Raw genomic sequence first — 13,310 nt, 5'->3', positions numbered from 1 at the left:
CTGTTTTATTTGCATTTTTTGAATATAAATAACTGTGTAAAATGTTGATTGTGATTTTTCTTTTAAGTTCCCCTTACTATAATCTAGACTACTGCTAGATAAGATGTGCTGGTATACAGAGTATAGCTAAAGATGGCACATTTGCAGAGTGCTTTTTGTCATGAACACGTATTAAGCACCTTGTACACATAAATTCACTTCCCTCACATAAAAACTTGACAGCTTCAGAAGTTGTTACCAGTCGAAAATAATTGCCTTCCATGCAAACAGTGTATACAAATTTAATAAAATACACAACAAGTACAGTAGCCCACATTCACGTGTAAGCTCCGCTTATTTTCACATAAACTGCAGAGGACAACAATAAAATTACAAATACATTCTTAAAAAACTGTTTTTTATAGAACCTCAAATGGTGTTATGAAAAGGGACATTCCCTGTTGCACCACCATTAACAGTTCATAAGACACTTCACTTTTGTATTTAACATCACTGATATGTATTTCAGTTGTCTGTGATATTCAAAGAGATGTTGCTTATACACTAAATGGAGACAGGAAGCTTCACTGTACAAAAGCAGACAGGACTCGATAGCTTAACAGTAGCAATTTGTTCCACAGCCTCACAAAATTGGAGTTTGAAATGTGTAAAATACAGACACCTAAATTGACAGGTACAGTACACCATGAAAACACTTGAAGTCAGGTAAGCACTGGTTTCCCCCCCAAACCTTCACATCAGTCAAGGACACATATTTCACCTAAACACAACAAGTCACAAACTAAAAAAAACAGACAAAGCAGATGGTTTTTGGTTATACAATGCGTGCCTGGACACCTCTATGGGTCAAAATAAATCACCTCTTGGTCATTAATCTGTGATATCATCATCACACCCCTGGCAGGTGAAAGCGAGCGGGATCACCTGGCCTGTCAGTTACCAGAGTCCCGCGGGTCGAGAGCACAATCTGACCCCCCACACTCCTGGCTGATGACAGAGCTGTGAATGAAGCTGCTTGACAGAGACTTAGGCCTGAGTTCACAAGTCAGGTAGGAGGGCTCCTCCAATTCGGTGTGCAGTGGGGAGCACTGGCCATCTGGAGGGCCATAGGCACTGCTGTCTGAACCCCCCTCCCTCTCTTCTTTGGACTCTTGGTTGGCCAAGTCCAGGGGCATACTACTCTTGGTGGGACTAGTGGACTCAGATGGACTCTCCTGTAGCGGTCGGCTTAGTGCACGCTGCGATTTTAAGTAAGGTTTGACATTGGCCACAAGGATTGTACTGTCCCGCTGTTCCTTTCCAAACGTGCTGAGGGTTTTTCTGCTGCTGCAGCTGATGGTGCCATAAATCTCTGTCTCTACCATGGCATCCATTCCCACAGGGATGAAAAGGTTGGTGCGATTATCGGCGCTGTCTGCTTGGCTTCCTACCCGTAACTTTGGCATCCAGCATCTGTCAGAATGTCCCAGTGCACGACATTCATCGGTGCAGTGGACTGATTTGTCTTGCTCTGCAAAAACAGTTAAACATTTGTTATTGGACCCTGCTGGGGTAAGAACAAACAACCAAGAAGAAAATGTAGATGACATTTTGAAGGATGAGCAACAATCATAAAACACTTCAACAAACACACATTTCCAGTACTATTCTTAAAATCCTACATATACAAATCCAACAATAGTATCTTTCCTGATATGAATTTTTATAAAATAAGCAGCCTGTTGCAGCAGTTATTGGAAAGTTCAAATTTAGCAATGCCGTTTTGATTTAGTAATGTACAGGCTTTTCTATTTGAGACATCACTCACAATGTAACCTTAAAATGATAACATCATACAAATGTCATGCTGGACAAGATAGCAACTGAGTAAGTCAGGCTATCCATGAAACCTTTTCCCTTCTATATAGGTGTTTTCAGGAAAATATCATCTGGTGCAGAGGATGTGATGTGTTGTTCATTTACATTTCCAGCAGCAGCATGTTTGTGTTGAATACACAGAAACTGTGAAATTTGCATACGATATTTACAATTTTTCTGATCAGAAAGTGGTGGGAAACTGTAGTCAGAATGTTGTTAGTTAGAATATTGTTAGGGCTCATTATTTTTCAGTTTTGTATTTTTCACAATTTATAGATGGGAATTTATGGGTGGTTATTTTGGATATTCAGAAAATGGGTGACAATCAGATCAATATCTAAGATTACAATTCAAGTTGGATCTTGGGAATTTGTAACACAAACACTCATTAGTTTGACTTTTAGTGATTTTTTCTTTTACTTTGAGGGATTCATTTCACTCCATATTAATGTACCTATTTGGCCTGTCCTTGCCACTAGAGGACCTTGTTTACTAGTCACTGTGGTCAACAGTTTCTACAAACTATGTTTGTATGTGTGGAAACTGATATGAACTGATATGCTTTGGTGAAAATTGGCAAAAATGAAAAACAATTAGCTTTAAATATAGTCCACATTGTAAGTATCAACTCAGTGCCAGTAGACTAACACTACTAGTAGTAACATTTCAAATTGAGGGCTGGTCATTTATGTCAGTTGATGATGCATAGAAAACATGTAACCTCATCTTCTTGACCACTTTTTGTTGATTTAAGTGGTTCCCTGATTATCCCATGCCTGTAGTAGACGTCAGCTGCATTAGTTGATGGATGCTGAACACCAAGCCAAATGCCACAGGACTGTACAACGTGTGCGAGTGACTGTGTATTAGTGTCAGCGGTAAAAAGTGGAGCAATGGGTAAGGCTCTATCTTTATGCCATAAATCAGTCTTTTACATTTCACACCACATCTAACCCTGGTAGACATGAAATAAGCATAAAGAGAGCGTTGCATAGAATGAGCCAATTTCCACAGCGTTATGATGAAGAAGGTGTCATTTTTATTTCTGTAGCCATAACACTATGCTATCAAAATTAATTTGACAATCATGCATCAAGGTATTTTGCATGTAGAGGCATGAAGCAATATTTCAAAGGTGTCTTTATAAATTGGTAGTAAATGACAGTTTACCTGTTAATTAGAAAAATAATAAGTCCTGTTGTTAAATGTTGTCTTAAATAAACATTTTTTTCTTTGCTGTGATTGCCATGAGGATGTAATGACATTCTTTAAACTAGATATGCAAACAAAATGAAGATAATGATCACTAAATCAATCAGAAATTGGTTATTTATTTAAGTTTTGTACATTGTGTGTCCTGTTAAAACTACAACTGTATGAAATAAATGAATGAGCAGGTAAAAGATAAAATACAACACACATCACATCTGCAAACATCTCCCAGATTTTGGTGTCTCTCCCCACAGGAACCAAATGTTCTAATATTATGACAGAAAATATAAAACATACTCACACAGTCACACATTAACACTTCACATCCGTTTTCTCTCATAAATCTGTCTCCAAAGATTCCAACCAAAACATTAAACCGTTTTTTTCTATGGGAATAACCAATCACAACATGGCTTGATACTCCACTGATCAGCTCTCATAGCTTTGGTCTATAAATAAGGCCTCTCTATCTTGCTCACATGTCATTCTGTGATATCAAAGACAATGAGCGAAGTGACGAATGAGGCACTTGATCTTATTTCTAAACCTAACCCTGATGAGAACAAGAATATCAGCCTGGAACGGGGGAATGCTCCACATGACGAGGCTCTTCCCAGAGGAGGTGGGGAGCTGCTCTTGTTCAAAGGCAGCAGTACCTTCCTCACCCTGCCAGCCTCGGCCAGTTTGCTGGAGGAAGTTCTACCGTCTCTGCTCTACAAGCCCAAGAGATGTGAAAGCCAGCACCATGTGCCACACATGCTAGCAAGCTCATTTGCAAAGTGCCACCACTATCTGCTCAGGTCCACGAACACCCACACACAAACATGCACACTTCCAGCCATATGACAAAAGGAACAGTTAATTATTCGATGACTGGACGGAGATTTAAAAAGCGAAATGGGGCTGTTAATTTTACACCATAACTGTTTTAGAGATTTAATAATGAAACATTCAAAATGTTAAATGAAAATGCATTTCTACATTTTCTTCCAAGAAAAATCTATCACATATGTCCTTTATGGGCTACAATCATTTTCTTATGACATTATCTGTTTTTTATGTGCGTAGTAAACTGGTGTAAGATAATGGGTGCCCTTTTTATCATGCAATCTAATCATAGGAAGAGCTTTTTGTTCACATGGATGTTTGCCTGAGAAAGACTTTGCAGGTCGAAACGTTTTCAATGCATTTTTGGGGACATTGTAAATTTCACTGTGCGGAAAACCTCCCCCTTTCCTATGTATGCTGTTTTTTGTTCTGCACCTGTACCCCTGGATGTGCACACTATCCACCTTCTTTGGCTTTCACAAAGAATGTTCACATGAAAACTGATGATTTACCTGCTAATGTGACATACCATCATAATCCATGGAACAGCCTTTATTATGATATAAATAAGTATATAAGTAAATAAAATAATTCCTCCTGTTGACATTTTACCTGGATACTGACTCTACTCTTTTATTGCATCTTATTGTGTATTCTTTGTGTTTACTCTTTTGCAATGTGTGACAGTCTGTTAATGCTGTTTGTATTTATTGTTGTAACTGTTTTTCTGCTGACCTCTTGGCCATTAACTGGTTAAACAAAAAAAATGTGAGAATGTCTCAAATGTAGCATAAATGAAGTTGGTTAAAGGGTTTAAAATAAAATTAGATCACAGTATGTATTTTGTTATACTGTGTTTTGTATTTTGTTTTTAAACGGTATATAGAGCAGCTAACCAACAGAGAAGCATGGTGATTACAATTTAAGTTGTAAAATTTGTAGTAGCGTAATGGCAAAGTCTGTTTTTTAATAATTGATGTTGATTAACCTCAGTACTGAGTTTGTAGTGCAATGTACATATAACTGTAAGTTAAAACAAGCCATTTTTACTGTTAGATTTTTTTAAACAAGTTTAATTTCTAGGCTGCATACTGTGATTTCCCCCCTGTCGTGTTACATAATCATGTGAATTTACATTGTTACATCCTTAGCATAGACCATTTTGGTGCTATCTCTGTCAGGACCAAGATCAAGAGAAAATACACATTTGAGTTCAAAATGCATTTTACATCAAAAGGGACAACTAAATGATGGCTTTGATTTGGCAAAACCGCAACACAGATCCTGCATATTAAAACCGATGCGCTTTGAAGCAACTACACCTCAGATTACAGCTCTGTGTCCTGTGTATTTGTGTTTCTCCCTGCTTTTTTTCTAGCGCCACAGAGAAAAGTATTTTTTAAGCACGGATACACAAGGCCAAAACAATAAGCATAAGCGAAGAGAAGCAGGGAGATGCTGAATTCATTTCCATGGTACCTATCACCACTGCAGAGGAGCTAGCAGATGACGCTGATGCAAAGGGATGTATGTGCTTAGAAGGTTAAGCAAAACCACAGTAAGGTATTTTTGTCATTGTGCTATTTTCTCGCTATATAACCAGGAGCAATTTAAGGATCATGTCTGAATGTTTACATGTAATTCTTAATGCTTACAAGAGATTAAGATTTGTATTATTTTTCCTGTCATAATCACACACTATAGTTTTTCTATAACATAATACATTATTTACATTTAACAATATGGGGAAAATACATATAATACATATAATAAATAACACTACTGTTAGTATAATTTCTATTATTTAAAAACAAAAAGGCAGACGGAAGACGATGAGGAAGTTAGGGTGCTTTCATCTGTTGTGCCTGGCATTGGCTTTCCATTTCCATTTCATCACTGAATACAAATGTGTTAAGTAATAGCTCTGAAATGACAGTTAGAGTTAGAGTAGAGTTATACAATGGCTTTATATAGTCCAATGCATTTACATAGTCACATAATAGAATGAAGACAAAGTGACAAAATAGCTGTGATCTTATGAGCAACTGTGAGCAGAACAATGACATGTTCTCAAAAAACAAAGAAACGGCCTGCCCATTATAAATAGAATCCGAGAAAGCCTAGCAACATATCCACTGTGCATCTGGTGTCTGTGAGAGTGAATAAATATTCAGAGTGCATGATAGTGGAAGCTGCACAGGTGCATATATTACCTGTATCAAAGCAGCCAGGAGACTAAAGGGATGGTAAAGGTAAAGACATAAAAGCAATACTACTTAACCCACAAGCTTTTGTGTTGGTGCATTTGGAACTATAATTCTGTGGTGTCTCCATTTTGGATAATAGCGCTATCTTGTCAGAATCTGCAAACCAGTGGCTTTGTTGTTCAATAAATGTACCTGTATGCGTGTGTGTGTGTGTGTGTGTGTGTGTGTGTGTGTATATATGTGTGTGTGAGAGAGACAGAAGGAGTGTGTGGGTTGGAGGGTGATGTGTTGTGTGATCAGGTCTAGGGCATTATGCGTAATATAGATCTTCCATCTTGTACTAAGCAGACAGTGACACCATTTAATGTTCAACTGACCAACCCTGAGAGAAAACAGCATTTAATCTGACCATTAGTGTGTTTTTTAACTACATTTCTCACATGCAAACAGGAAAGGCATTAGAAAAAACTATTAATATTAAACGCAATGCCCCACTTCTTTGCATTTCTCTTATCTAACAAATGCAGGTCTTTAAATTAACTGACATTACTGTCAAGCGAGCGTCAGCGCTGCACATGTAAATATTCAGTCTTGCATGTATAAAAACTGAAACTTTGATTGGCCTTAGAACTTCGGCTGAATCAGATTCAGAAATGTGCTGCAAGAAAAATTGTGATTGAATTTACACCTCCCACAGAGTCAAGTTTGGTCTGCCATAATTCCTCATAGCACACACACACACACACACACACACACACACACACACACACACACACACACACACAAAAGTGAGATAAATAGAGTGAGAGATTCACACATTCTTCCCGCAGTCGCAAGAGTGATTCCATCTCTGCCCTCCTGAGCATCCCACAAACAAACAGTTCATAGCAATGTAAATGGTGTGGAAAGTACTGCATAGGGACCTGATGACCAGAGCCAGAGTACCTTGCAAGGCTCACACAAGGAAATGAGAAAAAACACCACTTCACTCAAGTCCCCTATTATCTTTTATCTCACCAGTGAGAGTTGCTTTCATATTTTCAGTTTATATCCACAATAGCTAAATATATCAGTCCATATCAGGTCAGCCAGGTTGCAACAGATTGACAATCATCTATGATTATACTACTGGCAGTGTCAGATTTGTGAAATCAAATTTAACATTTCTATTTTCAGAAAGCAAAGCTCTTCTCAAAACAGTGTAACCACGGCAAAACCGTTAATAACTGAGAAAATCTTTCCAAGCAAAAGGTGGAAACACTCTGTCATGTTGCACCAGAAATACCTGTCATTTTGCACTCTCACGCTTTCTTGTCTCTGTCGTGTCATTCAAGACATCCATGCGACGAATCTGTGTTGAAATAATGACGTGATCAAAAGAGACACAGACAGAGGTACGCTTTGCCATGCATATGAGCCTGTTTGATGGCAAAATCAGACACAAGATGTTTGAACATTCTACCTTCAGCCAACGGACTCTTTCATCCTTTTAAACTACCATCTACCTTCCACTCTGGTGCCTTCATGTCATCTTTGCAACACACCTCAGGCTGTCTGCAATGTAAAGCAGTACAAAGTAACACGACCTGCATCTGATTACAGTGTGGATTTACATCTTCTGTGTTAACTATTTGTCTGCGTTGGCTGTATCCATGGACTGGTGGACCTCCACTTAAACACCAATGAGCTGCATGTTCTCAGTGCATAAAGTATAAAAAAACATGTGGGGTACAAGAGTCAGTTGAGCATCTTCAAGATGTCAGGAAGAGAGTGCATCCACTCACCCTGCTCAAAAGGCTGGCCATTAACTGCTGTTGCTTTCATCTTGAGGGCCTCCCTAGCAGACGTGTCGCAGTGTGAGCCTTTATTAGTATCCTGGTCACTATCAGCCTGGTCACTATCACCATGGCCACTGTCTCGGAGGCTTGCTCGTTCTGCATCCTTAAATGTTGAGCTGCAGCAGAATGGAGGGGAAAAAAAGAAACATAAGTTGCCATTACCTCTGTGTGAGCGCTCTTATTTGATTGCCATAGTCAGCTAGCTTGATACAAAGATGAAAAAGCTAAATGCACTAGTCAGGAAGCTTTTGGATAGAGCTCTTACCTTTGAACAAATGGCTGCCTGCTGCCAGCATAATTGGGCTCTGAGGGGAAATTTTCCGTCTGCAAATAAAAAAGGGAAATAATATTTTGCATTGGCCATTTTAAAATGTTCATGCAATTTTCAACAATAGCCTGAGTGACATGACATTGAGACAGAAAAAGAGATTTTCTTGTATGGTTTTCAGATTCTTATATCTTTATTATTACAATAATAACTAGTGTCAATGAAATCCATAGAACACCTGCCAGTGATGACGGTATGATAAGAACAAATCTCTATCGTGACCATATGTGCCGCCTTGGCAAAGCAAAAGAGAAAAGCATTAGCCACTGCCATCAGCATCCTCTTTCCCCTATCTTGACAATAATGTGTTTGTGTTGATCACACCCATATACCCTAGTGACTGGTGACAGTGCCAGGCCTTGTCATCTGTGTTATCATCTCCAAATGAGACTGTCTGTGAGACTGTCCTAGATATTTACATCGTTTACAACAGATAATTCTGCTGTGCTAAACAGCACTACAAGCCCATGCTGTCAAATTAGCATGTTAGCTGGCTCGTGTATACAACCCTGCCATCTCTACAAGGCAAGGATGGACCCTATTAATGGCCTTCTCGTGCCAACTTTGGATGCGGATGGGTGGATTTGGCCCATATTTGTGGGGAGCGAAAAATGTGATTGTAAGGTTATGCTGTGTGCATCTAGCTGTCTGGTGCACATTGGTTCAGTAATGTGATCGGACAAGCTGCTCAAACACCTGTCCAATCCCACATTTCAGGCAGGGTTTTGTTTTCACTCTATAGCAGTGGATCTGGCAGGGCCATAGCAGCCTTGTTCAAGACTCACACTGTTTGCATGTCTAACTGGGAGGACTTACTGATTATGCATGCCACCTGTACACTTTGCAAGTTTATAACGGAGCACTATCTAAAATGATTCTGATTTCTCAAATGTAGAAAGAAAAGGTCTCTTTAGTGAAATGCAATTAACAACACATGAATACATTCCAGCACTAAGTTCCATGTCATGCAGAAATATATTTCATAGTTTCAAAACGGAAAGAAAAAAGTGATAATGATGTCTGCTCATAGTGACGGAGTTTCTCTTTTTCACTCGATTACTTTTCTTTTGTCAGATTTGTATGGCAAAGCAGCGGGTGCAGATAAGCAAGAATAAAGGGCAGATAAAGAAGACAGTGCGGCATCCTCCTTACCTGTATCACTGACATCCTATTCGCTGGAGTGTCTGTGCTAAGCCCGGCAAAGCTGGAGTGGCAACCTGCCCTGGGGACCGTCAGGCTGTTTGAGGTGGTTTTCAGGTACATGACCTCTGACCTGGGCAGTGTGAGCGGCAGAGGGCTCTGGTAGTCAAAACATATTGGTGAAGTGATGAGAGAAGGACTGCTCACCACATTCATCCTGCTCGCAGAATCTCTCTCCTCCATCTCACTCTGCACCAGCATGATGTCACTCTTGTTGATCCTTTTCTTTTTGCCTTTCCCCACTGGAGGATTGGAGTATTCAACCATGCGGCAGTTATAATTCCCAGTCTCCTTATCTTGATGTTTGGACTTGACAGCGATGGCGGTCATGACTGCTAAGAGCATGACAGAGATAATGCAGAGGGTAACTATGAGGGGAAGGGATACATCCCAGTGCTGCTGTTCCCCGCTCGCGCTGGTACCCCCTCCTGCTGCCGGTTCTGTGTTCGCCTTAATGATCAGCTTAGCCACGGCAGATAAGGGGGGCTTGCCATGGTCAGTTACTTTCACCACCAGCTCAACCACTGGGGCGACCTCTTCCCAAAGAGCATGAGCAGTTCTGACCTCCCCTCCCACCGGATCCATCTCAAACAGGTGGTCGTCATTTCCCTCTGTGATCTCATAGGTCAAATGGCCACTTTCTCCATGGTCATGGTCCACTGCTTTCACTGTAGCCACGATGTATCCAATACCTACGTTTCTGGGCACTGGGATTTCGGCTGTGTCATTCTGCAGAAGGGGTAAAATAATAACTGGGAGATTATCGTTTACGTCAAGGACGTTGACCCTGACTGTTGAAGTGCTCTCCATGTGAGGGGATCCTCCATCTTTAGCCTGAACTTTGAACTCAAAGGATTTTGTTTGCTCATAATTGAAAGAACGTGAGGCATATATGGCTCCATTGGTGGGATTAACAGACACATAGGTGTACACTGAAACATCTCCTATATGTGATGGCAGAATGGAGTACAACACTGTTCCATTTCGTCCTACATCTGGGTCGTGGGCCAGAACGGAGCCCAAATACTCCCCCGGGATGTTGTTTTCAGGCACCTGTAGCACGTACACTGTCTTTGTAAAGCGTGGTGCATTGTCATTCTCATCCAAGATTTTCACAGTAAACGACTTAGTGTAGTTCAAAGAGGGGATCCCATTGTCTCTCGCCACGATTGTTACATTGTATTCATCTTTCATTTCCCTGTCCAGGGGTCTGTCTGTGAGCAGCGTGTAAAAATTATCATTGTTCTCCTGCAGTCTGAAGGGTACATTACCCAGCACCCTGCACTGAAGTTGACCATTACGCCCAGAGTCTTTATCTGTTACTCTCACTAGCGCTATGACAGATTCTGGAGGTGCTGCTTCACTAATGGCTCCCTGCCGAACAGAGACAAAACTTATTATTGGCGAGTTGTCATTTTTGTCAAGCACTTTGACAGTAATTTTACAATGGCCTGGTATCGGATTAGGCCCGAGATCCTTAGCCTGTACGTCAAACTCTATGATTGGATTCTCTTCATAGTCAATCTCTCCCTGGACCTTGATGATGCCAGTATTGGGGTCAATGGAGAACAAATCTTGGATTCTCTCAGATGCATATCCAGTGAAGGAATAGACCACCTGCCCATTGCTTCCCTCATCTTGGTCAGTGGCGTTTAAATCTATGAGTACTTTTCCGGGAGGTGAATTCTCCAGAATCTCAATCACATAAGAGGATTTTTCAAAAACTGGGCTATTGTCATTCGAATCAGTCACTCTGACGTTGATTTGCATGGAGCCTGATCTTGGATACTCCCCACCATCAATTGCTGTGAGGAGGAGGGTGTGATGACTCTGATCCTCCCTATCCAGAGGTCTCTGAACCACCAGCTCTGGATATATAGTCCCATCACCCCTCACTTTTAAATCCAAAGAAAATGTATTGTAATCATCTCTCGTGACCTGGTAGGTCTTTATCCCATTTTCCCCAGAATCTGAGTCATGTGCAATAGTCAGAGGGAAGCGTGTACCAGCAGCTGCGTTTTCTGAAATATCAATATTAACATGATCTGAAGGAAAGCTGGGCGAGTTGTCATTTATGTCCTGTATATCAATCTTGATCATGCATATTTCCTTGTCGTTGGCAAACACCTCCATCGAGAGCTGGCACTTTGGGTTGCGCCTGCATAACGTTTCCCTGTCAATCCTTTGTTTGGTGAAGATTAGTCCACTCTCCGGGTCAACATCCACCAGATGTGGAGCAGAATTCTCCAGTACTCTGAAGTTGGATTTTTTCCCCCTCTCCATGGTCCCATATCCGGCATCTTTTGCTATATTACCTATAACAGTGCCGGGTCCTTGCTCCTCCGGGACAGAATAATTGAGATTTTTCAATGTCAGGGCTTTAACCCACAGCAGAAAGAAAATGGGTACAGAGAGACGCATCCCTTCAACTGGATATGCGGTAGTGGCAGACAGAAAGAAAAAAATCGTTGACTTTCAACCTGTTGATTACGGCAAACCTAGAGGACTCAACCCCAACCAAGCAAGTGGTTGACGCCGATCCCAAATTAATTGGGTATTAAATCGATGTGTAAATCCTTATTGCCTTTTAATCTGTTTTTTTAACCTCTTTCACATGCCGTTCGGCTATGATGAACTCTTTCTGTAAACAAAGATGACCGCCCGACGACACCTAATGCATGAATAATAGATCAAATTCAACATAGTGAACGAGAAATGCTTTGTTTTTCCTCACGAGGGGGGACTTGATGAATAATCGATGACTATAAAGTATTAATATTCCCTACTGCATCCAAGGTTAAAGCGTTTGAATCTCGGTGGTGAAGGTTAGACCGTCGCTTACAAAAGCGCATTGCCCTCATGCGACATCTACACCTAGGCTACAGCAAATACTGACATGCCCGTTCAAAATGCAGCATTGTCCGATGTTACCATTCACAATGCATTTACTTTTTCTCCTGTGCGGCACACTGTTGCATGTGGGTTCTGCTCGTGTTGCACAGCCTGCTCATGCCACAAAGTAGAATAAAAGCAGGATATAGAGCTGTAAATCCTGTCCAACCTTTTGTGTTCCCGTCATTCAAGAGCATCTATAGCACGGCTGCGACTTTTGCCCGATGATTGTCCTATAATCAGTCCAGTAATCCCATAATCCACTCCAATTGGACCCAGTGCTCTTGCATTCTTCATTCGGACAATGTTCTTCTGCACTGTCCCTGTGAACGTTTGCCCGAAAAAAAACGTGAAAAGAGGTACTGGAAGATTTCAGATAATCAAAATTAATCGCTTTTCCTACGCTCAGTTCTCTCCGCGTCAACTGTTGAAACCTGCTCCCTTCGCAATGAGATCTGACCAGAATCCTCTCGACGCATTTATAAGAGACACCAGTGTATTTCTTGGTGCATTTACCATAGTTTCTGATCGTATTCCAGCAAATGAGTGAACAGTGACAGATCTTGCCTTGGGGGGTTTCTCCAATAGGTCTGGCAAGATCGCATGAAGAAGGGCTGTTCTAGTGCTACGTGATTCATTTACTGATGTGCGCGCACAGAGGAGCAGCAGCATCAGAGGGAAAACGTGCTGGAGGATGTTGCTCCTAATGCATGTGGATGTGAACTAGGGGTTGTGAATAGATCGACGAAATTGTACCTGGATTGGATGTAGTAAAAGCAGTGAGGACTTGACAAGTGGTCACTCTTAAGGAGAAGTGGATCAGATGGGCAAAATGGTGTGGAAAATGTAAATGAAAAAATTAACTTGGTTTCTTACCTTCTGAGTGCTGTGTTCTCAATAAATCTCTTTGGAAATTCAGAACTACATATTATTTTCAATAATTAAAAA

The 13,310-nt window shown here is 40.8% G+C and overlaps 1 protein-coding gene across 1 annotated transcript; it reads right to left on the bottom strand.

Annotated features, from left to right (window-relative positions):
* Positions 1–266: 266 nt before the first annotated feature.
* LOC116047631 (protocadherin-17-like) lies at positions 267–13,015 on the bottom strand. The gene is made up of 4 exons (XM_031296541.2): positions 9,423–13,015; positions 8,208–8,266; positions 7,889–8,058; positions 267–1,510 (listed from the first exon to the last, which is right to left on the bottom strand). Exons 1-4 carry the CDS (start codon positions 11,889–11,891, stop codon positions 933–935), a joined length of 3,276 nt encoding a protein of 1,091 aa, XP_031152401.1. The 5' UTR covers positions 11,892–13,015; the 3' UTR covers positions 267–932.
* Positions 13,016–13,310: the final 295 nt, after the last annotated feature.

This window comes from Sander lucioperca, chromosome 8, assembly GCF_008315115.2.
Source record: "Sander lucioperca isolate FBNREF2018 chromosome 8, SLUC_FBN_1.2, whole genome shotgun sequence".
NCBI classification, from domain to species: Eukaryota; Metazoa; Chordata; class Actinopteri; order Perciformes; family Percidae; genus Sander; species Sander lucioperca.
The sequence above is the reverse complement of the archived record's forward strand: the minus strand, read 5'-3'. Positions and strand labels throughout refer to the sequence as shown.